Source organism: Pipistrellus hanaki (genome assembly GCF_964339955.1).
Source record: "Pipistrellus hanaki genome assembly, chromosome: 14".
Lineage (NCBI taxonomy): Eukaryota > Metazoa > Chordata > Mammalia > Chiroptera > Vespertilionidae > Pipistrellus > Pipistrellus hanaki.
The window spans coordinates 53866700-53892022 of NC_140516.1; the positions used below are offsets into that span (position 1 = coordinate 53866700).

General features: G+C 52.3%; 3 protein-coding genes across 12 annotated transcripts in view; 2 read left to right on the forward strand and 1 right to left on the reverse strand.

The window, feature by feature from the left end:
- The first annotated feature begins 1152 nt into the window (after positions 1 to 1152).
- NSMCE4A (NSE4 homolog A, SMC5-SMC6 complex component) lies at positions 1153 to 14354 on the forward strand. 3 transcript variants are annotated; one of them, XM_084904582.1, is made up of 11 exons: positions 1153 to 1484; positions 1925 to 2005; positions 3170 to 3300; positions 4344 to 4495; positions 5951 to 6050; positions 6671 to 6761; positions 7635 to 7729; positions 8739 to 8787; positions 9443 to 9537; positions 9642 to 9727; positions 14182 to 14354. In XM_084904582.1, the coding sequence occupies exons 1-10, from the start codon at positions 1199 to 1201 to the stop codon at positions 9723 to 9725; spliced, it is 1164 nt and encodes a 387-aa protein (XP_084760708.1). In that variant the 5' UTR covers positions 1153 to 1198; the 3' UTR covers positions 9726 to 9727; positions 14182 to 14354. The 3 variants fall into 3 exon arrangements, with proteins under 3 accessions (XP_084760708.1, XP_084760707.1, XP_084760709.1); XM_084904581.1 differs by lacking the exon at positions 14182 to 14354 and adding an exon at positions 10539 to 10704; XM_084904583.1 differs by lacking the exon at positions 14182 to 14354 and adding an exon at positions 10539 to 10704 and having other exon boundaries at positions 1154 to 1484; positions 1925 to 2002.
- Positions 13423 to 14037, reverse strand: LOC311632699 (RNA polymerase I subunit H-like; the record flags this gene model as incomplete). Its single annotated transcript, XM_084904403.1, has 1 exon — positions 13423 to 14037. One exon carries the CDS (start codon positions 14035 to 14037, stop codon positions 13423 to 13425), a length of 615 nt encoding a protein of 204 aa, XP_084760529.1.
- Positions 14355 to 23439: 9085 nt separating the features above from the next.
- ATE1 (arginyltransferase 1) overlaps positions 23440 to 25323 on the forward strand; it is a 40410-nt gene continuing 38526 nt past the window's right edge. For 4 of the 8 annotated variants that reach the window (XM_084904510.1, XM_084904512.1, XM_084904513.1 and 1 more), the window contains exon 1: positions 23991 to 24231. In XM_084904510.1, the coding sequence (XP_084760636.1) occupies positions 24126 to 24231 (106 nt within the window). In that variant the 5' untranslated portion in view covers positions 23991 to 24125. Of the gene's footprint in view, positions 23658 to 23990; positions 24232 to 25323 lie in introns of those variants that run through there. The other 4 variants (XM_084904515.1, XM_084904517.1, XM_084904511.1 and 1 more) reach the window with 3 other exon arrangements.

Below are 25323 nucleotides of genomic sequence, written 5' to 3' on the forward strand. Positions count from 1 at the left end.
TCCTGGGCCCACTAGGCAGGCTGCTCCGTGGGGAGCACGGGCCACGTGGCTCAGGGCCTCCCCGCAGCTCACTCCCAATGTGGGGCGTGCAGGAGGCAACCAATTGATGATTCTGTGGTTATTGATGTTTCCATCTCACTCTCCCTTCCTCTCTGAAATCAATAAAAACATATTTAAAAAAGGGGTGGAGCCAAAACTGGTTTGGCCCTAGAGGATAGAGTGTCGGCCTGTGGACTGAAAGGTCCCGGGTTAGATTTCCGGTCAAGAGCATGTACCTTGGTTGTGGGCACATCCCTAGTAGGGGGTGTGCAAGAGGCAGCTGGTCGATGTTTCTAACTCTCTATTTCTCTCCCTCTCCCTTCCTCTCTGTAAAAAAAATCAATAAAATATATATATTTTTTAAAATAAAAAGGGGTGGGCACGTGGGTAGGTATAGTCACAGTCTTAGTGACCAGGTTTCTCATTGTTGAGGGGGAATTTAAGGATGGAGCGAGGGGAAGGAGAAAGAGCCCAGGGCTGCCGGATGGCACGTGGGGGCACGGGTGGGAACTCAGGTCGCATCCGCCATCTGCCTCGCAGCAGAGCAGGGACAGAGGAACCTTCAGAGGTCAGGGAGCAGGTGGCTGGGGTCTCGGTGCCAGGCCGCAGCGAAGAGCAGGCGTGATGCTGAGACTGAAACGTGTGCAGGCCGCGGTGGTCATGCTGCTCCCGTGAGAGAATGTGCCCTCGGCACCAAGGACGACTCTGGGAAGACGACATTGCAGTAAAAGCCAGAGTGCACGGAATGGAGCTCACAGGTTTGTCTTCCTGACTTACTGCACATAACCCCCTGTGCCTCGTGTTTTCCAATGTTTCAGCTTGAGAGTCAGTCACAAGCGGACACCGCAGGGTGCGGACCCGCAGGCAGAGGGGCACTGCGTGCCCGGGACCTGCAAGCCGTGGCGGGTGCTGGGGCGCGGGGACCCTGGGAGCCTGGCGGGTGGGTGCGGGGGCTGAGCAGCGGGCCCGCGGCCCCTGCGGTTCCCGGCGGCGCCTCCAGGGGCGCTCAGGCCGCGCGCGACGCCACTGCCGCTGCAGTGCCGGCCTCCGGCCGCGGGGAGCGCTGTGCGCCGGCGCCCCGGGCTGACCCGCTGGGAGCGCGCTCGCGGCTCGGGCTTTCAGTTTCTGGCGCGAACTTCCGCCCGAGGTGGCGGCGGCGATGTCGGGGGACAGCAGCGGGCGGCGGCCGGAGGGCCGGGGCCGGGCCCGCGAGCCGCACCGGGGGCGCCCCCGCTCCCGCTCCCGCTCCCGCTCCCCGCTGGGGCCCCGCCGCGGCGCTGCGCCCGCGCGCAGGGAGGCCCCGGAGCGCCCGAGCCCGGAGGACGGGGAGCCGTCGGACTCGGGGGACGAGCTGCTGGACCCCGCGAGCCTGGAGGCGGAGACGGACCACGGCCTGTGCCGCCAGATCCGCCACCAGTACCGGGCGCTCATCACCTCCGTGCAGCGTAAGCGGGCGGCGCGGGGCAGGGGCGCGGGGCCCGGGCGCAGGGTGCAGGAGGGCGGCTCCGCACGGGGCCCCGCATCCCCCGTGCCCCTCGGGCCGCAGGACCTTGCGGGGGCGGGTCTCGGCGGGATGCACCGCGGAGCGCGCAGCCGGGAGACCTGTCACCGCGCGGGTCCCTGCGCGCGTGTGGCCCGGGCTCCGGGGCCGCCGAGTTGGAGGACCGTCCCGCCCGCCAGGCTGCGGGCACCGGGGCTGTGGGCGGCGGGCGGGTGGAGGGAGCCGCTCCCCGGCGCCGGGCGCGCCCTCTCCAAGGCGCCTTTTTGGCTCAAACGAGGCCGGCGCGGGGTGGAGGCGCGGGTTGTGCGCGTCTGGCCCTTTGGGGGTGGGAGTGGAGGGGTGAAGGGGTGGCCGGCCCACTGCCCAGTTTGTGTTTTGAAACAGAAAACCGGGAGGACATCCTGAACGCCAGCGACAGGCTGACCGAGGTCCTGGAGGAGGCCAACACCCTGTTCACTGGAGGTGGTTTCTCCTTTACTTCCTTCTAGCGCCTTTCCCGCCGCCCCGGCTCTCTCTGCCCCTCCTTTCCCTGCCGCCTCTCTCTGCAAACCGGTCCCCGGACCAGCCTCTGGAAGCGGGGAGAGGCGGGGGTCGGCCCGTCCCCATCCCGGCAGCATCCAGTGCTGCTGTGACCGTGGTCTTGGCCCTGGGCATCGCCCGGGGCTTCCTTTCCGCTCGGCCTCGGCTGTTCCCACCGCTTCCTTCCACACCCTCTCCGCCCCGGGGGCCCAGAGCCCACCCTCAGCCCGCTGCCCTCTGGCCGCTGCCCTCTGGCCGCTGCCCTCTGGCCGCTCCCCTCTGGCCGCTCCCCTCCTCGCCCCAGGCTTCCTCCTGTCTCCCTCCCATTCCCCTGTCTCCTTTTATTTAAATTGCTCACTGTAGCTTGTATTTTTAAAAATGCACATTTTATTGATTTCAGAGAGGAAGGGAGAGAAAAACAATGATGAGAATCATGGATCAGCTGCCTCTTGCACGCCCCCTACTGGGGATGGAGCGGGAACCCAGGCATGTGTCCTGATTTGGAATCAGACCCTGGCCTCCTGGTTCCTAGGGGGATTCTCTGGCCCACACTGCCGGCATGCAGTAGCCTATCTTCCATCCCATGTCCTCTGTCCCATCTTTTTGGATCGTCCGTCCTGAGAGGTCACTGCTCGCCACCTGCAGGGTGCCGCTGAGATGCCCGGCCCTCACCCTGTTTCAGCCCAGGCTCCTTGACCACTACGGCTTGCCAGTCAGCGTAGTGGGGCCAGCCAGCGCGCAGGGGGCCCAGCCAGCGCGCAGGGGGCCCAGCCAGCGCGCAGGGGGCCCAGCCAGCGCGCAGTGGGCGTGCAGTCTGACCTGGCCCTGCCCACGTGATGACAGTGGCGGGCTGGGTGTTGGAGTCGGGAAAGCCCTCTGTGAAGCGGCTGTGTTAGACCGCGGTGACGGAAGGTGGTGGTTGGTTCCAGGAGTAGAAGGGGGGCATGGGCGGCTGGCTGGCTGTCCGGACGCTGGTCAGTTTGCTGCCAGAGCGGAGAGCTGGCGCGGCGGCGTCGGCAGCGAGACCGGCGGGGGCGGCGGGCAGTGCTGTGCTGGCTGCAGACGAGGGGCCTCGCGGCGCACGTGTGACTAACGCCGTCTCCCGAACAGTGTCCCGAGCCCGGGAAGCCGTGCTGGACGCCCACTTCCTGGTTCTGGCTTCCGACCTGGGCAAAGAGAAGGCGAAGCAGCTGCGCTCCGACCTGAACTCCTTCGACATGCTGAGATACGTGGAGACTCTCGTAAGTTCAGAGCGACAGGATCTTTAGAGAAGGCTTTGTCATCCAGTTGTCTGCCCTGCTTCTGTCCATGGCAGGTAGCCGTCACTTCAGAGCTGTCACTCCGTGAGACTGACGGGAGGGCTGGCTGGGCCGGGCCGGGCCTGGGCGGGAGCTCGGAGCAGCTGGGAACCGGGCTGTCCGGACACAAATGGCCACTCTGCCTCCTCAGTCCCGCCAACTCATTAGGTTTCCAGTTTATTCTCGGTGACGGGGACCTTTGCCCAGGACTGCAGGGGGCAGGCTTGCCAGCCGCCAGTCAGGGCTGGTGGGCGGGTGTTAGTCTGAGAAGATACTTCAGCACCACATGGATACAATTGGGGTTTTTTCGTTTGTTTTTGGTGGGGTTCTTTTTCCCCCCGCTTTTTGTTTTGCTTTGCTTTGCCTCTTAATGAGTTTGAGTGGCTGTTGTTACCTGAGATGGTAGCACTTCTCGGTGACGGATCTGCCCCCACAAGCACAGCCAGACCTTCTGTCTGCTGTTCTTTTTTTATCCTGCTCCGTGCTCACCTCTGCCCAGCGTCCCTGCTGGGACAGTGACCTTCCCCCTGGGTATTTTAAATGTCATTATGTGATTTAGTACCATGAGATCTGACCAGATAAATTCATTGTTTGTTGTTCTTAAAACCTTAGGATTAAAAAAAAAAAATTTAAATACTTAAACTTCAAATCTTACATTTTTCTGTTTTTTAAAAAACCTTTTTATTTTGAAGTTAGTGTGTTTTTTAAAAGGCACACTCAAGTACCGCTCAGGAAAGTGACCTGAGGTTGGGTCATCTTTTTTACAAATTGCTTTTATCAGGATGGAGCTCTGTACTTCAAATAACACGTCAGAGTAAGTCCCAGACGTCTGAAAGCTTCCCATAAAAACCCTAGACTGACAGCTGTCCGGCGTCCACGTGGGGAAGACCTCCCGCAGTGGGACACCACGTGCAGAGCCGATCGCGGTAAAGGAAGGTGGCGTGTGCGCTGGCGCCGTGGCTTAACCGTGTCCCTTCGTCCTGCAGCTGACGCACATGGGCGTGAACCCGCTGGAGGCCGAAGAGCTGGTCCGCGAGGATGACAGCCCGGACTTTGAGTTCATCGTCTACGACTCCTGGAGAATATCAGGCAAAACGGCAGAAAACACCTTTAATAAAACCCATACATTCCACTTCCTGTAAGGCCCTTTTCAAAACCCGAGGGCCAGCCTCTGGCAGACCATGCGTGTGTTTGAATGTAGGGACTGGAGCTATTGATGCTGCAGAGGTGACGCCCGGGAGCCATTGTTTAGACATTGTTTAGACTGTCACTGGCTGGTGTGGGTTTAGCTGCGGCAGGAAAGGCCGAGGGCAGGACCTGGTGGGGAGGGAGCCTCCAGCCCAGGCGTCCGGCCGCTCTGTCTCCTCTGTAAGGTCCTGTGAGGGACACGATGCCTCTCACAGCGCTGTGAGTAGAACACGTGTGAAGTGCGTGTCACACGCTTCCTCTCAGATGGGCACTGTCCTGTTGGAAGGCTGTTTGAGTCACGCCATGTGACCAGCCCAGTTCAGTTTAGGATACAGCTCTGATGTTGAAGTTTTTCTCTCTCCCTGAATGCACTCGTTTCTGTCTTAACTTCCTGCTCAGCCCGCACCAGAGGGCTCTCTGCCAGACGAATGCAAAAGGGGACTTTGTTCCCGGAGGCGCCTTCCCCAGGCCCGGCCCCCCCCCCCCCCCCCCCCGCCCCCCGTTTCCTCATGAGGTGGGGTCTGGGCGTCTGTCCTGAGTCCTCAGAACCTGGAGGCTGTGTGTCCAGCAGCAGGCGGAGGGCCGTGTGGGCCTTTGCTGTGAACAGAGTCCAGGTCTCTTTGCTGCTGAGGGCTGGGCTCTGTCACTCCTGGGTGTGCACTGGCCTGGGCAGTGTCGCCCTTTAGTCACTGGCCAGCCAGCGCCTGCCGCAGCGCCCTGCACAGCCCTGTGCCCGCCACGGCTCTTCCCTGGCCTCATGTCCTCCCACCCCCCAGCTGGAGGCTTGTTCTCCCCCCAACCCGGGAGCCTCCAGGACCTCCTCCGCGGAGCTGTGACTGTAGGGCCAGGTGTCCCCCTCAGGGGTGCTCCGTCCCCACGTGGGACCCACAGTGCACGAGACACCTGCCTACGCTGTCCTTTGGTTGCTCAAGTGCAGGGGCCATGGGGGTCTGAACTCTTGGGGGCTCGGCCTCTGTGTGATGTATGTGTTGTTGTAGCTTCCGTCTGCGTGGGCCTTCTGGGAAGTAGTGGGACAGGAAGCCCGTGGTCTCTGCTCGAGCCGTTAGCCTGACAGTGTGCTTGGTCCCATGTGCGCCTCCCCACACGCCTGTCCGAAGGCTCGTACCCCTTCCCGGCTCTGCCGGAGTCTGCCAGACAGCAGCCGTGCAGGACAGAGCAGGGTCAGGCAAACCGCGCAGGCGAGGAGGGAGCCAGGCGGAGCAGAGCGGGGCTGGGGGGTGGGGAAGAGCGGGGCAGGAACGGGTCAGGCCCGGCCCGGCCAGGCCTGGTCTGGGCGCTCCTGGCTCGCCGATGCCGGTCTGGTCTGAGCCCAGCGGACGGCTCTCAGGAGTGAGGCAGTTCACTTAAAAAGGAACCAAAAAAGACCCAAGCACCTTCCCCATAGGCTGGGCTCCATCCAGGGAGAGTGCCCCGTGCCGAAGCCGCGCGCCGAGCGCCCCAGGAGGATCTGCGCGTCGGAGAAGGAGCGGGAGATGCCCGTCCAGGTTTGTCTTAATCGAGCTTTTTAACAGCACCTGACGTGGAAATAGCCATTGGTGCAATGGACATGAAGTTTGGCCACCTCTTCTAGCCGTTAGGGTCTGGAGTCACTTAAATAATCCTGGTATTTGAGCCTCTGAACCTTTTATTGGATTGACCGTCTGTCTTAGTCTTACCGCAGCCGATACTTCAGGTCCGTCCTAAGCCGGGATTTCTCAGCATCCACTGCCAGCAGGTGGGGGGAGAGTTCCTTTCGAGGGTCTGTCTGCTGCGTTGGGATGTTTGGCAGCATCCTTGCCTCTTCCCCTGGGATGCCATAGCATCTCTCCTCCTCCCCGTGGTGGCAGCCACATCCTGGCACCTGTGCCCAGAGGCCAAACCACGCCCAGGTGTGACCGCCGTTCTGAAGTCCCTTTGGGATGGGTATTTACGCTCGGCCTGAAGGTGGTTGGTTTGGTCACCTTACTCCCCGGTAAGGAACTGATGTGGAATGTACCTGCAAAGCTCTGTGAGCTCTAAGACGGCGATAAGCACAGCTAGCCGGGGGAGACGCGGAGAGGAGTCGCGTGGGGAAGGGCAGGAGGCTCGCTGCGGTCAGCCGGCTTTATGAGGACTTTGTTTTCAGCTGAAAAGAATGGAGGAATCGCAGCAGGAAGCCACGGAAAAGGAAGTGGAGAGGATCTTGGGGCTGCTGCAGACGTACTTCCGGGAAGATCGTGAGTATGATGCCGAGCTCCAGGGGAGCGGTCTGTTTGGGAGGTGTGTCCACTTCACCGAGAAGCTGTTTTTACTTAAAAGGCATTTTCTCTCCTGTTTTTCTTTGCTGTTGGAAGGATTACCCATGTCCCCCTTTTCCCCCATTGACCCCTTCTCGCCGCCCCGTGAGAGGCGTGTGGGAGACAGTAATGTTCGGTCACTTTGATCCTTTTGGCATACGTGTGTAGTGAGGCTCCTCCCTTTAGAAGTTCCACCGAGAATGCTGGTGAAGTAACTTTTTTCTCTTTAAACAATGGGTGTTTTTCTGTAAAAAATAAAACGTGACACAGATGTGAAATGAGTCCGCGGTACCCATCCCACTGCTCCTCACCCCCGGAGCAGCCGCCGCAGAACGTGCCGGGTGGACCCTCACATGGTCTCAGTCAGGCCAGTCCTAGGAATAGGCACACAGTAGGACGTTTATGGGATTTTCAAAGCTGATCACAGTGCACACGTTCTGCAGCATTGTGGACACATTCCTCTCAGTGCACAGGGTGCCCTCAGTCCTGTCCGTGGTCCCCACGGACAGCTGTGTCATAGACACCTTGGCCAGCCCCTCTGCAGCAGGCGAGTGAGTCCTTTACAGCCTTCACTCCCTGAAAATGGCGAGAGTGAAGAAGCGGGGCCTGACTTTGTCCTCAGATGCTAATATTTTTGTAGGTCAGCTCTTGGGGGCGGGGGGTGGGCCCAGGGGCCATGCCTGGCTTTAACAGATTTGCCAAACTGCCCCCAGAAGGGTTGTGTCTGTTCACGCCCCACAGCAGGCACTGACGTGGGGCTTAGTGTGAGCGGCAGCCACGCCCCGTCCTGAAGAATCTCTCCTCTGTCTGCAGCCGACACTCCCATGTCCTTCTTTGACTTCGTGGTCGACCCACATTCCTTCCCTCGAACAGTGGAAAACATCTTCCATGTCTCCTTCATCGTAAGGGTAAGACTGTTTCTCTAATTGCTTTTATGAGTTTTTAAGAGAGAAATAATAACGGCGTTGGAGGGAGCTGGCAGCAGGGTTTGTACCAAGCAGTGTGAATGCAGACCCGTTGTCGAAAATCGGAACTGACCTGGCGGCAGAAACAACGGCTAAAACAGGTTCAAAGTTTAGGTGCTTGCTTTCCCATTTGTAATTTTAGTGAAAGGATTGGCAGAGTGTGAGCGTGGAACTATGGGTTAGAGAGCTCTGTGGTGACCCCGGTACACGCCCTGCGTGCGAGAGCTGTCGTGTCATGTAAGAATCTCCGTGTGTCTGGGCGCCTCGGGAGGGCCAGGGGCCTGTCCCGTACTCTCCTAACAGCTGGTGATGTAATGTGGGAGGTGGGCTGAAGGAGGCTTACGGCTGTGGGCGCCCTGGATTACCTGTTGTCTTTTCCACATAAACACTGCAGCCTGCTTTTGCCCACCCGGTGTCTACAGAGAGTGACAAGGTGGGTGCAGTGGAGTGAGGGGCATGGAGGAGGTCTTACAGCAGTCTCTAGCTCTGAGCAGGAAGTTATTCTAAAGGAGGTAAAGTGCTGTGGAGATTAGACTGTCTTTGCCTTGACAGATTGCTGTCCAGCACGTGTAAGAGGAATGTGATCTTAACCTGAGAAAGAAATCTTGCATTAACTAAAGTTTCCCCAGAAATGGTATCAGGCATATTTTGTCAATGGTAAATGATAGAATTATGCACAAAACATGTGAGTGTGCAAAAAAATACTTATATCGGACAAAGAGGCAGACAGTTCAGTTCACGAGATCCTGGGGTGGAGGCGTGTCAGGTAGGAAAGCTGAGAGGCCCGGGAGACGTGGAAAGAAGAACGTTCTGGTCTTGTCCATGTACTCGCCTCACTGATCTTACAGTTCCCTTGTCTGAGATATAGAACTTTCTGAGTAATTTTTTTATCCAGTGATTATGGGCTCTAAATTGTAGTCTTCTAAAATCATTTTTTTTGTGTGTGTTTTAGGATGGTTTTGCAAGAATAAAACTTGACCAAGACCGACTGCCAATAATAGGTAAATGATCCTATCTTCAGAAGAGTTAGTTTTAAAGAAGATTTATTTGGTACTAGAGTTTATGCATTTTACTAAACGTGAGGGAGTTCTCACTTAGGAAACAAACTCTTGTCATGCTGCATCTTGCTCAACCAACTGAAAATACTGAAAACGTGGCCACAGTTTAAAACAATGGGTTCACCTATATCATTGATTTGGTTCAACATCTACTCCTGTCAAGATGAACAAGAAATCAAATAATTTCCCTCAAATTCTAATTTAGAAAGTTGGTAATTGCAGTTATTTTTGTAGTTTCCTTTCTCTTTCCTCCTGATGCCAGCTCCTCCTCTCCCCGAGAGGATCTTTCATTCTTAGTTGAGTGAGTGCTCCTGTGCAGGACTCGGGTAGAGCGAAGACCGCCAGGGCGCAGCGCCGTGGCTGCTACGCAGAGATGCAGGGTTTCCCTGCGGTAGGCTGCGTTACTCGACTGCATTTCTTTAATGGAAACGAATGGATGGATGACTTGCTACTATAACAACGTTGTAACTCAGTGATGCAATCAGTAGGTAGTGTTAGGATCATCTCGATACAGGTTTCGTTCCTGTTACTCATCCGTTCCTGTGTAGCTTACCTCTTCTGATTGAATAACCTTTGAAAACTTTTGTCTTTCAAACAGAGCCTGTTAATATTAATGAGGAAAGTGAGGGCATTGACCAAAACACCCAAATCAGGAATCAAGGGATTATAGCTTTGAGTTACCGCGACTGGGAGGTAAAGCTCCGCCATTGCCCACAGGTGGTCCCGCCTCGCCTTGCCTCGCCTTGCCTCGCCTCGCCCGCCCTTGCCTGTAAGCCCACCTGTTCTTTGCTCTGCAGGAGATTGTGAGGACCTTTGAGATCTCGGAGCCCGTGATTGTCTCCGGCCCCAGCCAGCAGAGCCTGAGTGCTGACGGCAGCTGAAGGTAAGGCTCCTCGGGGCAACCGGGGCTTTTAGCACGCGCTCCTGGCATCCACCTTCCCGTCGGCCCGTTCTGGGGAAGTATGGGTCTTGCTGCCCATTGCCTCCCTGTGTTGGTGACAAAGGCCGGGCAGGCCCTGTGGCGGGTCCCCTCTTTGGACCGGTGGCCTTGATCTTCAGGTGGGCCGAGGTAGAGGCAGAGCAGTGACCTCCTGCTTGGCTTTTTTAACCCTGCATGACACATCGGTACATCAGTGAATATGGAAGTCTCCCATCAGTCTGGTCCAGGGTCCCGTTAGGTTTGCTTACTTTGTGGGTGCAGAGCAGAAGAGGAGGATCACCTCAAAATGCAGTTAGGAAATGAGCGATGGGGTGAGGGAATTCTGCCTTTCTGTGAAGGAGAACATTGCAGCATGCAGGCTCCGTGGTGACCTGGCTTCTGCAAGCAGCTGTGGGGGCCTCGGAGACCGGACTCCACCGGCTCCGCTCCTTTACGATGGCAGGCAAGTCGCCTGCTCACACTCGGCCACAGTTGCCTTACCGACAGATCTATAAACCTGTCCCTGAAGTGGGAGGTTTCTTTTTCTAGCTCAAGTATTGTATGCTTTTGAGAGTTAAAATGTGCCTCAGTTAACTGAGCGGCTTTTGTTCTGGGATCCTGAGGGAGAGGGGAGTGTGGACGGGGAGGTAGGTGTGTGATGGGCGAGCTGGGCCTAGGCACTGAGGAGGGCTAGCTGTTAGGCTGCATTCATGTAAATTAAGTCACCCTTTGATTTATAAACTGTTAACCAGCTATTTCCCCCTCCCCCTTTTAGGACTCAAATGGATAGTGACATCCAGAAAGGAGAGCAGCATGCGTTGTATATATTGTATGATTGACATTTTTAAAGGCAGATTGTTTTTAGTAAACTGTAGCTTTTGATAGTTGATGGATTTGTCATGGTTGTCTTTGATTAAAGGAATTCACTGCCATGTTCACAAGTAGTGTAGTTCCTCTTTGTTCTGCTAGTTCCTTCTCCAGGCCTCTCCCACGGGAAGTTCTAGTTCTGCAGGCAGTGGCCTACACATCATTATGGTCCTTGTTACAACCCGAGCTGTGATGTCAGCTGGTCAGGTCCACACTCTTAGGTGGTGCCACAGAAAGTAGTTTTGTTGATAAAATGTGGTCAAGTATCAGCAATGTCATGTGACTCAGCCTGATTTATACACAAGCAGCTTCTCGGTCCTCACCAAGCCAGGCTGTACCACCTTCCCAGAAAGCCAACCGTGGGTCTGTCTTGCCAATCCTCTGTCCACGAGATTACTGGCCACTAGAGGGAACCACACCTGGGCAGACACTGCTGCTCCCGGGGCATGGTCTTTGCTGGGTCTTTGGGTCTGTGCCCAGTGGTCTGAGTCCACAGTGGGCTCCTTTTCCCGTCCCGCTTTCTGCATCAGCCCTTGCTCACTCCTCCCGTGTCACAGCTGGAGGGTCTGTCTGTGGAAGGCTCGGGGCGAGCTCCCCTGCTCCTCGGTCTCCGCCTTGCCAGTCATCCCTCTCCCTCTCCACACTCAGTGCTTTCCCCTCCACCATCTCATCTCATCTCATCTCATCTCATCTCATCTCATCTCAGCAAAGTGACCAGGACCCGTAAGTTCCTGTCCGGTCTCCTCTGTAAGTAGGACCACTTTCCAAAGCGTCCAGTCCTAACCTTGGCCGCTCAGCACCTCCTCCCCCCACTCTGCTGACGTTGGTCTAGGCCAGACTTCCCGGTGTTTCCTTTCCAGCTCAGACCCAGTGAACACGTGCTTGCGTTTGACACTTGAAAAGCGCTTCTCGAAAACCACATCCTTGTGTCTGATACTTCCCTGGGTTTCCTTCCACCATACCCTCGTGTGGTGGACACATCACTTCCTGAAGCTCCCCAGACGGACTGCACTCTCCACGCAGCTCCGGAGCGGCGGCCGAGGCTCTGACGTGCGGAGAACAGCCTGCCTTTCTGCCCACTCCCTCGGGGGCTGTGAATTCTCCTCTTTACCCCACAGCCCCCCTCAATGGTCACTCACTCTCCCCTGGTCTCTCCATTTCATCCCTCTGGTGCCCGCTTCCTGTCTGCCTTCAGATTTCTCCCCCGTCTTCCCACACGGGACTCCCCGTGGCCTCCAGGGTGAAAGGCCTGGGCTCCTGTGACGGCCTAGCCCCTCACGATTTGGGTCTCCGCCTGTTACCGGCTCACTTCCTCCTCTAAGCTAGTCCTTCGTCGTTAGACGGCCTGGTTGAGAGGATGGCATGCCATTCCCCCAGTGACAGTGCATTTCCCTGTTTGGTCTCCTCCAGGGCTCAGTCACCCCGTCAGCACAGCCAGCCTGAGAACAGTTACCCTGCCCTCCTCACCCTCAGCCCTGACCCCCGCTGACCCACTCTGTCTCTATGTCTGTTTCCATCTTCAGGAATTTGCCAGTTGTGGACATTTCACGTAAACAGAATCACGTGTGTGGTCTTAACATTATAATTTTTTGGCTATTGCCTTCTCCATCCCCTTCATTTCCATTCTGCTTGTTTCAGACACTCCCCACTACGAGATGTGAGTGGCTACTTTCTTCAAACCAAGGTGGAAAAGCTGCTACTTGGCATTTCGTACCTTTTGGTAATCCGAGTTTCCTAACCATGTACTTTCTCATTGTTTTTAAAAGTTGTCAACAGAAGTTACCTGGGCAGGTTGATTAGGGACCACTTTTTCGTCTTTCAACTTCTAAGTTGAAAAACAAAACAACTGATGGATGCCATCTTTTAAAAAGCAAACTGAGGTAACGCCTAAAGCCTTTTTCCCTCCAGAGTTTGAATAGCACCTGTTCTTGCTTTAGTCACCCTGTTTGTGCCACCCTGTTCACCGCATCCCTTTCCTGTGGGGCTCTCCCAGGCCAGGGCTGTGCCCTCCTCTGTGCGGACGGTGGCTGCTGGGGTGCAGGCCACTCTCCTCACTGCCCTGCTGCCTGAGGCATTCCCGTCCCGGTGCGTCCTCAGGCTCCAGGCCCCATCCATTACACCCTCCTCCCTTGTCCCTATTCTCCCACTAGAGCTTGTGCTGCAGAAGTGGAGGTGTTCTGCCTTGTTCCTTCTGTGGGTGACGACCGTTCAGAGGTTGGGAGCGGGAGATTAAAATGTGCTGCACACGTTAGAGAGGGAGAGTCTGTTTCCTCTCCCTTCAGTCTGGGCTGGCCTGCCAGCTTGTTGAGCAGCACAGTCTGGCAGAAGGGATGCTCCGAGGCCAGGTCCGGAGAAGCCTTATAGAGTTGGGCAGGCCTGTCAGAGCCCCGAGTCACTGTAATAAGTTCAGCCACCACGAGGCTCTGCATCTACACAGGATGGGACGGAGGGAGAGGATTAGCCCAGCTACCCAGCTTTCTGGCCGTTCCTGTCAAGGACTTGTAGGGGACGCATGGGCCCTCCAGACTAGCCCGGCCATCACCTGAGTGTCCTCAAGTGGCTCCGGTGGGGCTCCAGGGGCAGAAACTTGCCCAGCTGAGCTCTGCTTGAATTCTTGATGCAGAATTGTGAGCTATAATAAGATGGTGGTTTTAGGTCAAGTTTTGTGTTTATGGTTTAACTCCTTCCCCCCTCCCTCCATTTTGACGCACTTGGAAACAAAACTAGGATATGGGGTTTTAACTGCACTAACAACTATGCATGTACGCTGCCTAAAAAAGAAATACAGTCGTCTAGAAAGCTTTGATTTTATTTTCTAGTTGACTCCTCAGAAATGGTGGTATCCTCAAGAGCTGTCTTCGAAGTGGCTTTTTACTGCTGCTCTCTCTTTCGGACTTCTCCCTCAGGATGGTCACTTCCAAGGGAGGCTGGATGAGGGGGTAGGCTGTGACCCGCTTAAACTCCTTCACTTCCTCTTTCCTCACCTGAGGCTTTAGGGGAGGAGGAGCCTGGGCGCCCAGTTTCTGAGCCTCTCGTTTTTGACTTCTTTGCTCCGCAAATTCTCGCCCTCGAATCATGCGATCTCGATGTCTCTGCATCTGCTCTTGCACCCAGGCCACCTGGTGCTGTCTGGTTTTAGCTTTGGGTCTTCTCTGGATGTTTTCCGTCTGTTCATCCTCCAGGGTGAATGTTCTGGGGGTAAGTGTCTCACGTGGGCTCTTCTGAGGAAGTAGCCGATACTTGTGGTCTCGGAGGCCTCTAGCTCGCTCTGTCCGGTGGATGTGTTTCTTTATCTGGTCCAGCTCCTTCTCAGACACTAGATAGTCCCACCTTTTAGCACCATCTGATTTTTCAGTTTGTATTCTGTTTTCCTCTCCCTTTGTGTCCAAGTCCTCTTTTGGAACCATAAAGTATTCCCAAGCATCTTCCAGCATTTCTTGATGTTGACAGTAGTGCTCCTCCACTTTGGCAAACCACAAGTCAAAGACAGTTTATGTTTATGAAGTGTTTTTCTCTCCTGCTGAAACTGGACTGTTTCCTCACGTCTACAGAATGGACGCCACCCAACCGCTGGTCAGAGGGACGTATCGGAACTGTTTAAGTCGGCTGCTCTCTATCATAGTCCATGGCACGGATCTCAAGTGGCAGCCAGCCCGGCCTGGCACTCCCACACCATGCTCCCTCGGTCTCTTCGCTGCGTCCAGTCCTGCTCTTCACCCGCCTCTCCCCTCCGCAGGGTCCCTCCTAGTTGAAGCCTTGGCCTTAGACTTCCTCGAGGAAACAGAAGCAGTCACTCAGGAGCACCCTCCCCCCATAGCCACCACCACGTTCTCCCAGACCCGTCTTCCAACACTGCCCTCCTAGGCCAAAGCCAGCTTGCACCTGTGCTCCCTGAGCCTCCAGAGCTTCATTTGCAAATGCTCAAGTTCCCTTTCCTGCTTCAGCAAAACGTCCGCTACTGGGTCACCCGTCAGCGTGACGCTATGCGTCAGCCTGCCTCGCCTTTGGACAGAAGAGGAACCTTCTCGACCACCTCCTCTGCAGCCTCCGCTGCCTTTCTCCCCTCCACAGCGCGACTTGAAGCACTTACCTACGACCCCCTCTACTTCCCCGCTGCTTATGTTGCTCTCAGGCCTCTACGGCTGGGTTTTTGTCCCCACTCTAGGTCACAGGTGACTGCCACCGGACAGATTCGGTGCTCCCACCTCTGTCTTGTCACTCTGACCTCTCAGCAGCTTTCTCTGGAGGTGACCATGCTCCTCCTTGAAATTCTTTCCTTCTGGCTTCCAGGCTGTGGACAAAGGCATGTGACTGAGGCTAGCTTGCATCCCTCCCTTTCCCAGCTATTAGCTGAGTGTCCCCAAGTGACTGACTAACCCTCATTCTCTTCCGACTTCACGGCCATTCCCTCTGCCTGCGTTGCTGGTTCTGTCTTTCGAATGGGATGCCGGGAGGAGAGCAGAGAAATTGTCACCGGAGGTAGAGCAGTCACAGAGAGGGCTGCTGGGAAGGGATGGTCTAGACTCTAGAGTATGAACCAGGTGGCCTCACAGGGTCCAGCTCGAGGGGGAAGAGGAATGGACAAGGCTGCTGTGCCTGCCTCAGCCTCAGGCCACAGACCCTTTACTGACTCTCCCTGCAGTGTTGTCTTCAGCCTGCCCTTCTCAGTCCTGACACTTCTAACCTCAAAACACCCCGCCCTGGGGTGGCAGCCTCCCTGGCTTCCCTGACCCCACACTTCTCTCCCTCTGCCCCAGCCATGTCTACAGATCTGAGCCCGTCACTTTCCTGCCTTGACTGTCCGAGTGGTGCTCTAATCTGGTTCCTGATCGCCTGTGAGTCACGGATCGCTCCCCTGCCGCAGCCACACGACTTCCTGTTCCTCAAGAGCCATGTTCTTCCCCATCCGACTCCTTCCACCTGTTTTCCCTGCAGTCACACACGAGGTCGCAGCTCTGACTGCGGCACTTACACCTGTCACTTCTAGGTTTCAGCTTACCCGTCACTTCCTCAGACCTTCCACATACGCATTCAAATATAACCCCATCCTTTCATGACACTTAAGAGTTGCGGTAACAACACGCTTAATGTCGTGGTCCCTCACTCGCCAGCCCAGGGAGGACACAGGCCTGCAGTGGTGCTCAGTGAACCAACAGGACAGGCAGAGCCCCAGGCCCTTTTCACCTTGGTGATAACTATCACTGTGTTACTGGCTCCCAAATTCATGGTAAAAGTATTTCCTCACCTTAATCTTTTCTAGTGGGGACTAGGAACCTACTGCAATTCGAGGATCTTGAGTTCTTTTGGCCCAGGCCGATCTAGAAGATCAAAAAGAGAAGTTATGCTAGATTTGGAGAAGGGTCTCGGGAAACAGGCTCTAGCGTGAGTTGTTTCGAGAATTGATTTGGGACTGACTTTTCATGTTTCTCTTTCCCTCTCCCCCATCTATTTCTAAAAAAAATTTTTAAGAAAAAAGTTATAAAAGTAAGTACGGATATTTTATGCTTAAATGAAAGAATTTCAAATATTAAGTCATGAAAGTGGTTCCTATTTCATAGAAAGAACTGAATGGAAATTTCAATCTGCATTTTAATCACTTGTTTCCTAAACTCTAAAAGATACTGTAATTTGCCATTCAGATGTCAAATTCATGTGATATTAATTAGGTCAAAACTTTTACAATACCTAGACGTGACTGCATCATCCTACCATAACAAGTGCCTAATACAGGACAGGCACACCTCATTTTAGTGCACTTCACAGATGTGTTTTTGTACGAACTGAGAGGAAGACCCTCCACTAGCAAAAGGCTCAGACTTGCTTTATGACGGTGTCTGGAACCTTACCAGTGTCTGAGGTGCACGTGCCTGTGCCGACTGTGAGCCAGGCACTGTGTGAAGTGCTAAAAGGCTCCTGTGAAAGCAGAATAAAAGTCTTTGGTTTGACCAAGAAAAATATGCATTTCTTTTTTATATACATATATTTTTATTGATTTCAGAGAGGAAGGGAGAGGGGGAGAGGGATAGAAACATCAATGGTGAGAAGCATTGATTGGTTGCCTCCTGCATACCTACAACCTGGGCATCGAGCCCACAACCTGGGCATGTGCCTAACTGAAGTCGAACCCGGGACCCTTCAGTCCTCAGGCCAATGCTCTATCCACTGAGCCAAACCAGCTAATTAATTAGAGCCTCTCTTTAAGGAATCAGCTTAATGAAAATAAAACTTATATAAAGAGAATCACTTGGAATTAAAAGTACTTGTCACTTAAATACTATGTTGTACATTGTTTCTCTTTCATGAGAAGAGAAACTGGGAGGATAAAGAATGTTTATAAGCCGGGGAGATAAAAAATATTTTTGATAAGCAAATCAGGTTGAAACAAATTGAGCAAGACTAGACTGCCCTAACATAAGCAAAAGATGGCTTGAGTTGTTTTTCAATGATAAATGTAAAAAGAACTTTATCATATTTTATCACATACAGTATTTTATCATATACCTAATTTTAAATCTTTTGTCAGAAATCATGAAATAGATTTAAATACTTATGAGAAGTCCTGCCTGGGAAAGATGATGATTCCTGAACCAATATTAATATGTTGTTATTAACCAAAGCCTGTAGTGTAAGATTCACTCGTGTTGTACATCCCATGAGTTTTGACAAGTTTATGACAGGTTCCCATCATTATAATTAAAACAGATCTCCTGGCCATTTTTTTTCTTTTAAAAAAAATATATTTTATTGATTTTTTACAGAGAGGAAGGGAGAGAGATAGAGAACTAGAGACATCGATGAGAGAGAAACATCGACCAGCTACCGGGGATGTGCCCGCAACCAATGTACATGCCCTTGACCGGAATCGAACCTGGGACCTTTCAGTCCACAGACCAACGCTCTACCGCTGAGCCAAACCGGTTTCGGCTCTCCTGGCCATTTCTAATTGGGTTTTTATTATTGCTGAGAACTGCAGTTGAGGTTTTATTTATTTTTTTGCTTAGGATCATTTTCATTTCTGTGGAAGGTTAAGGTCTGTGCTTGCCTTACTTTGCATGTGGATCCCAGTTGTTGCAGCACCATTTGTTGAAAAGACCATCTTCTCTCTAGTGACTTCCCTTTGCTCCTTATCCAAGATCAGCTGACTGTGTATGGATCTGCTTCTGGGCTTTGTGCTCTGTTCCCTTGTCTTTGCCTGTTCTTTCTCCACCATGCGATCACTCTAGTTTCATAGTAAGTTTTAAGGTCTGGTAGTGTCAGTCCTCTGACTTTTTCTCCTTTAACACTGTTTTAGTTATTCTGAGTATTTTGCCTCTCCAGATAAATTTCATGATCCTTTTGTTGAGATCCACAAATAACTTGCTCAGCTTTTGATTAGGATTCATTGACTCAAAAGAGCAAGTTGGGAAGAAATGACATCTTAACAATATTCATCTTCCTATAAATGAGCATGGATTCTCTCTTCACTTATTTACACCTTTGATTTCTTTCATCTGAGTTTTGTAGTTGTCCTCATATACTAGGTGTATCGGTTAATAATGCGGATATTGTAATTAAAGAAAACACGATAATTTCAAGAGAAACATTGAAAGTGCTTTATTCAAAATAATGTCCATTGCTAGCTACACGGTAATTTATGGATACCGTCCCAATAGAACTTTTCTTGTTTGGAGGCAAATCATTCAGAGACCCAATTTTCCACTTCTTCATATATTTTGAGGTGCTGCTCAGAAAGTGCATGTGCCATTGATCAGAACAAGTGGTCATCAGAAGGAGCAAGATCTGGTGAATACGGTGGGTGGGTTAATACTTCTTGGTTTTGAAGTGTGTGATGGTGCGTCATCATGAAGCAAAATTACTTTGCCGTGTCTCCTGGCACATTCTGGTCATTTTATCACCAAAGTGTGATTCAAATTAATAATTTGTTGTCGGTAGTGATTAGTATAAACGTTTCACCTGGTTGTAGAAGCTAAGAATATAGCACACCTTCCTGATCTCACCAAACGCAGAGCGTTGTCTTCTTTCCGAAGCGAGTTGGCCTTGCAGTCCATGTTGATGGTTGACCTGGATCAACCCATGATAATGTGCATTTGGAATTCTTTTTTTTTTTTTTTTAAATATATATTTTATTGATTTTTTACAGAGAGGAAGGGAGAGAGACAGAGAGCTAGAAACGTCAAGACCGGCTGCCTCCTGCACACCCCCTACCGAGGATGTGCCCGCAACCAATGTACATGCCCCTGACTGGAATCGAACCTGGGACCTTTCAGTCCGCAGACCGACGCTCTACCACTGAGCCAAACCGGCTTTGGCTGCATTTGGAATTCTTAAATTCACTTTTCATCACCAGTCACAATTCCATGCAAAAAAGACTTTCTTTTGTGCCGTTGAAGCAACATTTTACTGATGACTTTTCGGTTTCCCATGTGTCTTTAGTTCAGTTGATGTGGCACCCATTTCCCTTCCTTTAAAATTGTCCCCGTTGCTTATAAATGATCTGAAATTGTTTGCTGAGCAACGTTTAATCTTTCTTATGTTCACCATAAGCTTCCTGAAGTACTCAGCAGCACCTTTCTTCAAAATAATGAATTAAAACTTCCTGCAAATGCTGTTTGGCACAAAATTCGACATTTTTAAGGAAAAATATCTATAATATTAACACCTTCAGAAAATTTGAAGTCTTGAAGCTTGTCAATACATCAAAATAGCATATATATCAAATGGCATATATATCAACATATGTGTAACTCCATCTATTGAAAATAATCCGCATTAACCTGTATACTTAGTACCGTGGTTGGCAAACTACAAGCCACATGCGGCTCTTTGGCCACTTGAGTGTGGCTCTTCCACAAAATACCATGGCCTGGGTGAGTCTATTTTGAAGAAGTAGTGTTAGAAGAAGTTTAAGTTTAAAAAATTGGCTCTCAAAAGAAATTTCAATCATTGTACTGTTGATATTTGGCTCTGTTGACTAATGAGTTTGCTGACCATTCACCTAATAGATTTTGTACATATTGTGTTAGATTTATACCTAATTATTTCTTGTTTTTTCCTGGTGCTAATGTAAATGGTATTGTTTCTAGTTTCAAATTCCAATCAACATTGTATCTTGCAACCTTGCTATCATTGATTAGTTCCAAGATACTTTTATTGATCCTTTGGGATTTTTCATTTGGCCAATTATGTCATTTGTGAATGACAATTTTATTTTTTCCTTCCCAATATTATACCTGTATAAAAGGTATTATTCCTTTTATTATTTATTGCATTAGCCAGGAGTTCCAGTTTGATGTTGAATAGGAGTTATGAGGGGACATCCTTTCACTGTTCCTGATCTTACCAAAAAAGCATCTAGTTTCTCACCATTAAGTACGATGTTTGCTGAGATTTTGTAATGAATGGCTGTTGGATTTTGTCAAATGCTTTTTCTGCATCTACTGATTTGATTTTTCTTCTTTAGCTGGTTGGTGCAATTAAATTAATTGCTTTTCTAAGGTTAAACCAGCTTTGCTTAACTGAAATAAGTCCTACTTGGTGGTGGTGTATAATTCTTTTATACAGTATTTGATTCCATTTACTAATATTTCATTGAGGATTTTTGCATCTGTGTTCACTAGAGATATTTGTTTAGTTTTCCTTTCTTGTAATGTCTTTGGTTTTTGTATTGGGGTAATGCTGGTCTCATAAATTAGTTAGAAAATTCCCTCTTCTGCTATTTTCTGGAAAAGACTGTAGAGTTGGTAGAATGTCTTCCTTAAATGTTTGATAGAATTCATCAGTGAACCCATCTGGCCTGATGCCTCTCTCATAGATCATTAATCATTGATTCCATTTCTTTAGATATAGGCCTATTCAAATTATCCACTTCTGTGGAGTTTGGTAGATCAGCTTTCAAATAATTGATTCATTTCTTCTAGGTTATCATACATATGGACTTAGAGTTGTTTGTACTATTCCTTTATTAGCCTTTTAATGTTCATAGGATCAGTAGTGATGGTCCTTCATTCATTTCTGACATTGATAATTTCTTTTCTAGTTTCTTAATTGAGACCCGCTGCATGAAATTCGTGCACTTGGGATGGGGTGGGGGTTGTCCTCAGCCCGGCCTATATCCTCTCCCAGTCCAGGAGCCCTTGAGGGTTATCTAACTGCTATGGAGACAGGAGAGATTCCTGCCACCATTGCTGCACTTGCCATCCATGAGCCTGGCTTCTAGCAGAGTGGTACTCCCCACGGGAGTGCACAGACCACCAAGGGGGCAGCTCTTACGTTGAGTACCTGCCCCCTGGTGGTCAGTGCACGTCATAGCAATCGGTCTTTCCACTATTTGGTCAATTTGTGTATTAGCCTTTTATCCTATAGGATTAGCCTTACTAGAGTTTTACCAACTTTATTGGTCTTTTCTTTATTGATTTACTATATTCAACTTCATTTATTTTTGCTTTTTGTTCTTTGCTTATTTTGGATTTAATTTGCTCTTTTTCTAGTTTCCTAGGGGCTTAGATTTGAGATTTCAATTATATGCATTCAGTATTATACATTTTCCTCTAAGCACTGCTCTTGCTACATTCCACATTTTAGTAAGTTGTATTTTCATGTTCATTTAGTACAAAATATTTCTCAAGTTCTCTTGAAACTTCTTTGACTCAAGTGTTATTTAGAAGCATTTTGGTATTCAGCTGTTACTAGTTTTGTTCCATTGTGATCTAAGAGCATACTTTGCATTATTTCTATTCTTTTAATTTAAGGTGTTTATGAGCCAGAATATGGTCTGTTTTGGCCAATGTTCCATGTGAGCTTGAGAATAAAGTGTATTCTCCTATGTTCAATAAACTATTCTGTGGATGTCAAGTTAGATTCAGGTGATTGATGGTATTTACTTTCAATTATGTCCTTATTGAGTTAATGCCTGATGGATCTGAATTACTGAGAGTGGTGACATTTCTATTAGTGAACTCATCATTTTCTCCGAGCAATTCTATCAGTTTTTGCCTCACATATTTTGCCACTCTGTGGTAAGTGCATATACATTAATGATTGTTAGGTTCTCTTGTAGAATTGATCCCTGTATTATGTATGCACCTTTTTATCCCTAATTTTCCTTGCTCTGATGGTTTCCATTGTCTGAAATTAATGTAGCTATTCCAGCCTTGATTAGTGTTAACAGTATATCTTTCTCTGCCTCTTTTATCTGTTTATAAATTTAAATGGGTGATTTGGGTAGATAATATATAGTTGGGCCTTTTTAAAATCTAGTCTGATAGTCATTTTATTAATATGTTTAAAGTGATTGAAAATTAATTGGAAGAATTAAAAACAAAGTTAACTGTCTGTTACTGGCAATTTTAAAATAAAAAGAAATTATATTAGTGCTGCCACCCTACCCCGCAAGAAGGGGGAAACTAAATGAAGGTTTGTATTTTCTCATTTGGGCCTCAAAGATGAAAACTGTCTCTGATCTTTAGCAAAATAAAAGATGTTCAGGAACTGCTGTCCTACTAAGTCCAGACATATCTTTTCCTCTTCAATTCACTTTAACCACCTTTTCTTCCTCCTTTCTTTAATTAGTTGTATGACCCTGGGCAAGTTATTTAGCCTCTCTGGTCTGTTTTCTATGCTGTGAACTGTAAGGATCAAATGAGTAAAACATATGCCTAGGACTTTGGACATTATCATTATTCAAGACTTGGGGTATGCCCTGGAGTGCCCTGGCTGGCGTTGGTTTAAGGTGTGGGATAAGGTTGGGCAGAAGTGAAGTGGGACAAGAATGTAAGACTGAAAAGCCCCAGATCTTCTACTCTTTGTCTTGAGCATGGCATTCTGCTGTTACATTTCACAGGCCCTTTCATTCAAAATGAGAGCCGAGCCAGGAAAGAACTGGGAAAAAGCAAATCTGTTGTAATTGAACAAGATGGATGAAGTCTGTCTTAAGAATATGGTATCTAGCAAGGAGCCTTCAAGTAAGGAGCTGGAGTGGAGAAGCTTAGAGGGGCCCTGAAAATTGGCTGTACCTCACATACCTACCCCTTGTTCTGTCCCCAATATGTGCGGCACAAATGATGCTGAGCAACCTAACAGGTCACTGGTCACCAAGAATCTCTTCACCTTAACTAGGCACATACCCAGCAGGGTGGGCCTTGGGTCAGGAATGTTGAAACTGATCTCAAAGGTTTACCTCTGTTTCCCCAAGTTTCATGATTTCACTTTTTTTTAAGTGCTGCAATAAGAAAATGAGCTTTAAAAAAAATGAGGTTTATTACAGACTCGGAAGAATAGGACGGGCAGGCTTAAATGGTCTGTGCGCACAAGGTACAGGTGAAGGAATATTACCTTGTTGGACACTCATTTTTGGACAGTGCTTGCAACTGGAGGCCCACGGGCTGAGTATAAGTTTTGTTTGGCTACACTGTGCAAGAAAATTCACTTAAAGTAACATTTTAAAAATCGTATTAAAAACTCTAGATTTCGAGCTTTTCTTCATGGTGACGTTGGGCTTCTGGTGGCCCGAGGCAGCGGCGGGCTCTGGCCGGTTCCTTTAAAAGCGTCACAGTCACCTATCCGGCCATGGGCAGGTGCCCGCAAGCGGACGAGCCCACGGGCACCGACGTGAGTGCCCGCTGGTTTGCAAAAGCTCCAGGTGGTTCCATGGCGGCCAGTGCCCACCTGAGACGGTAACTCTCAAACCGAGACCGACAGGCCTCCGCCTCCGCAGATGGGAGCTGTCGGGGGCGCGTGATGCGGTCTGCGAGGGCAGCGGGGTGCGGCAGGCCCGGTGGGGACGGCCCCGGAAGAGGCGCCGGCGCGGGCTGGGCGCGGGGCTGCGGCCGGGGACGCGCCGCCGGCTGCGCTGCGCCGCGCTCTCCGCCCCGCCGCCGGCCCCGCGCTTCCTGAGGCGGCCCGGCGCCGGGAGGCGTGGCCGGCGCGCCCACCCCGGCGGCGGCCATGGCCTCGGTGGTGGAGTACAAGGGGCTCAGGGCCGGCTACCACTGCGGCTACTGCGACTCCGCGGCGGGCAAGGCGTCCTGCGGTGAGTGTCCCGCCTCGCGTCCCGCCCGGGCCGGCCCCGCGCGGGGAACGCACTGCCGCCCCCCCACCCCCGCTCCTGCCTCCCCTTCCCGCTCGCTTCTCCCCAGACCGCCTCCTCACGCTCCGTCCCCGTCTCACCCTCACCGAAGATGGCGGCCCCTGTGCGGGAAGGGGCAGCAGTCGCCGAAGACTGCCTGCCCGGGGCCAAGATGGCGCGGGCGACGTCAGCGCCTCCGCCTGCGCGAGGCGCGGTGCTTTGTGGGGCGGCTGCGGCGACGCGGTGCATTGTGGGGCATCAGTGGGTTGAGCGGGAAGGGGTAGGGGGAGGTCCGGCCTGAGGCGTCCGGTCGGCGCGCTGCATTGTGGGGCGGCGGCTGCTGCGGGCTGCGGGGCTGCCGGCCGGAGGCGTCCGGGCGGCGGCGCGGTGCGTTGTGGGGCGGCGGCGAGTCAGGCGGGGGGCGTCGCGGCCATGGCTTCCTGCGCCGCCCTGTCGTCCAGCCTGGTGGAGTACTTCGAGGGCGAGGACTTCTACCGCTGCGGTTACTGCAAGGATGAGACGGGAAGCCGATCTAATGGTGAGCGGGGCGGGCCGGCCGCCTCGGCTGCGGGGCGGCCTCGGGGTCGCGGCTCCTCGGCGCGGCGGGGCCTGGCCGCCGCCCCCCGCGACTGTCAGGGTGAACCCGGCCGCACCGGCTTCCGCGGCGGAGCCCCCGAGCGCGTCCCTCCGCCGCCCTGACGCGCGGGCAGCCCGGGCGGAGGACGGGCGCCGGCGCGCCCTGCGGGTCTGTGACGCGGGCGGGGATCCCCGCTGACAGGTGCCCCCGGGACCAGGTCCGGAGGGGACACGGCCGCCGGCGCCGGCGCTGCAGGGAGGCCCGGCGTCGCCGCCTGGGAACGCTGACGGAGCCCCTCGCCCGCCATTCCCCCGCCGCCTCCCGGGGTGTTGTTTGTAAACAGCGAGGCGGCAGTTCCTCCGCGCCCTCCCCGCGGGGGGAAGCTCGGTCCCGGGAACCGGCTGTGGACCGGGCCCCGAAGACGCCCTGCCGGCGGGGCCGCTGGCCGAGGGGCGTGGGTGCCCGCGGCGGGCGGCGGTCCGGGACCCCGGCCGCCCTTCTCCTCGGGGAAGCGGTGTGAGGCGCCCCCGGGGGCGGGCAGCGCGGCGGGAGGCCGTCCCCGAGAGAGGAGGAGCGGAACCCGGAAAACACGGGGTGCAAATGACAGGGAACGCGACTCCTTGGGAGAACCCCCCCCATGGTGACGGCGTTGGCCTGAGGCTGTTAGAGATCCTCCCAGGTCCAGGGCTTTACAATTGTGACTGCGACGGGTGCAATAAAACTAACATTTTAGCAGGATTTTGAGTTATCCTGGTTATCCCACTGAGAGGAAATACTGGGTGAAGACGTCCCATGTTTACAGTCTGGTGGGAGGACCCTGCTATCGGCCTTGCACCTGAAGAGGGGACCGCGTGTTATGGTCCCGGCTTCAGTTCCCATCCCCTTGGCCATGGGACCCCGTCGGGGGGGTCAGGCTTTCTTCCCGGGTCTCCTAGGGTGACGTCAGGCTGCGCCAGGCTGTTGGGGTTCTGAGCGCCCTCTGCCCCCCACCTGTCTGCGGGGCCGGATGCATTTACTGTTACAACAGAAACACTCATTTTAATGGACCTTCCA

What these genes read in the sequence shown, in the direction of transcription:
- NSMCE4A (XM_084904582.1), top strand. Translation starts at nt 1,199, where the DNA reads ATGTCGGGGGACAGCAGCGGGCGGCGGCCGGAGGGCCGGGGCCGGGCC. An exon ending in GCTCATCACCTCCGTGCAGC is followed by an intron (nt 1,485 to 1,924) that starts GTAAGCGGGCGG and finishes GTTTTGAAACAG; the next exon opens with AAAACCGGGAGGACATCCTG. An exon ending in ACCCATACATTCCACTTCCT is followed by an intron (nt 4,496 to 5,950) that starts GTAAGGCCCTTT and finishes CCTTCCCCATAG; the next exon opens with GCTGGGCTCCATCCAGGGAG.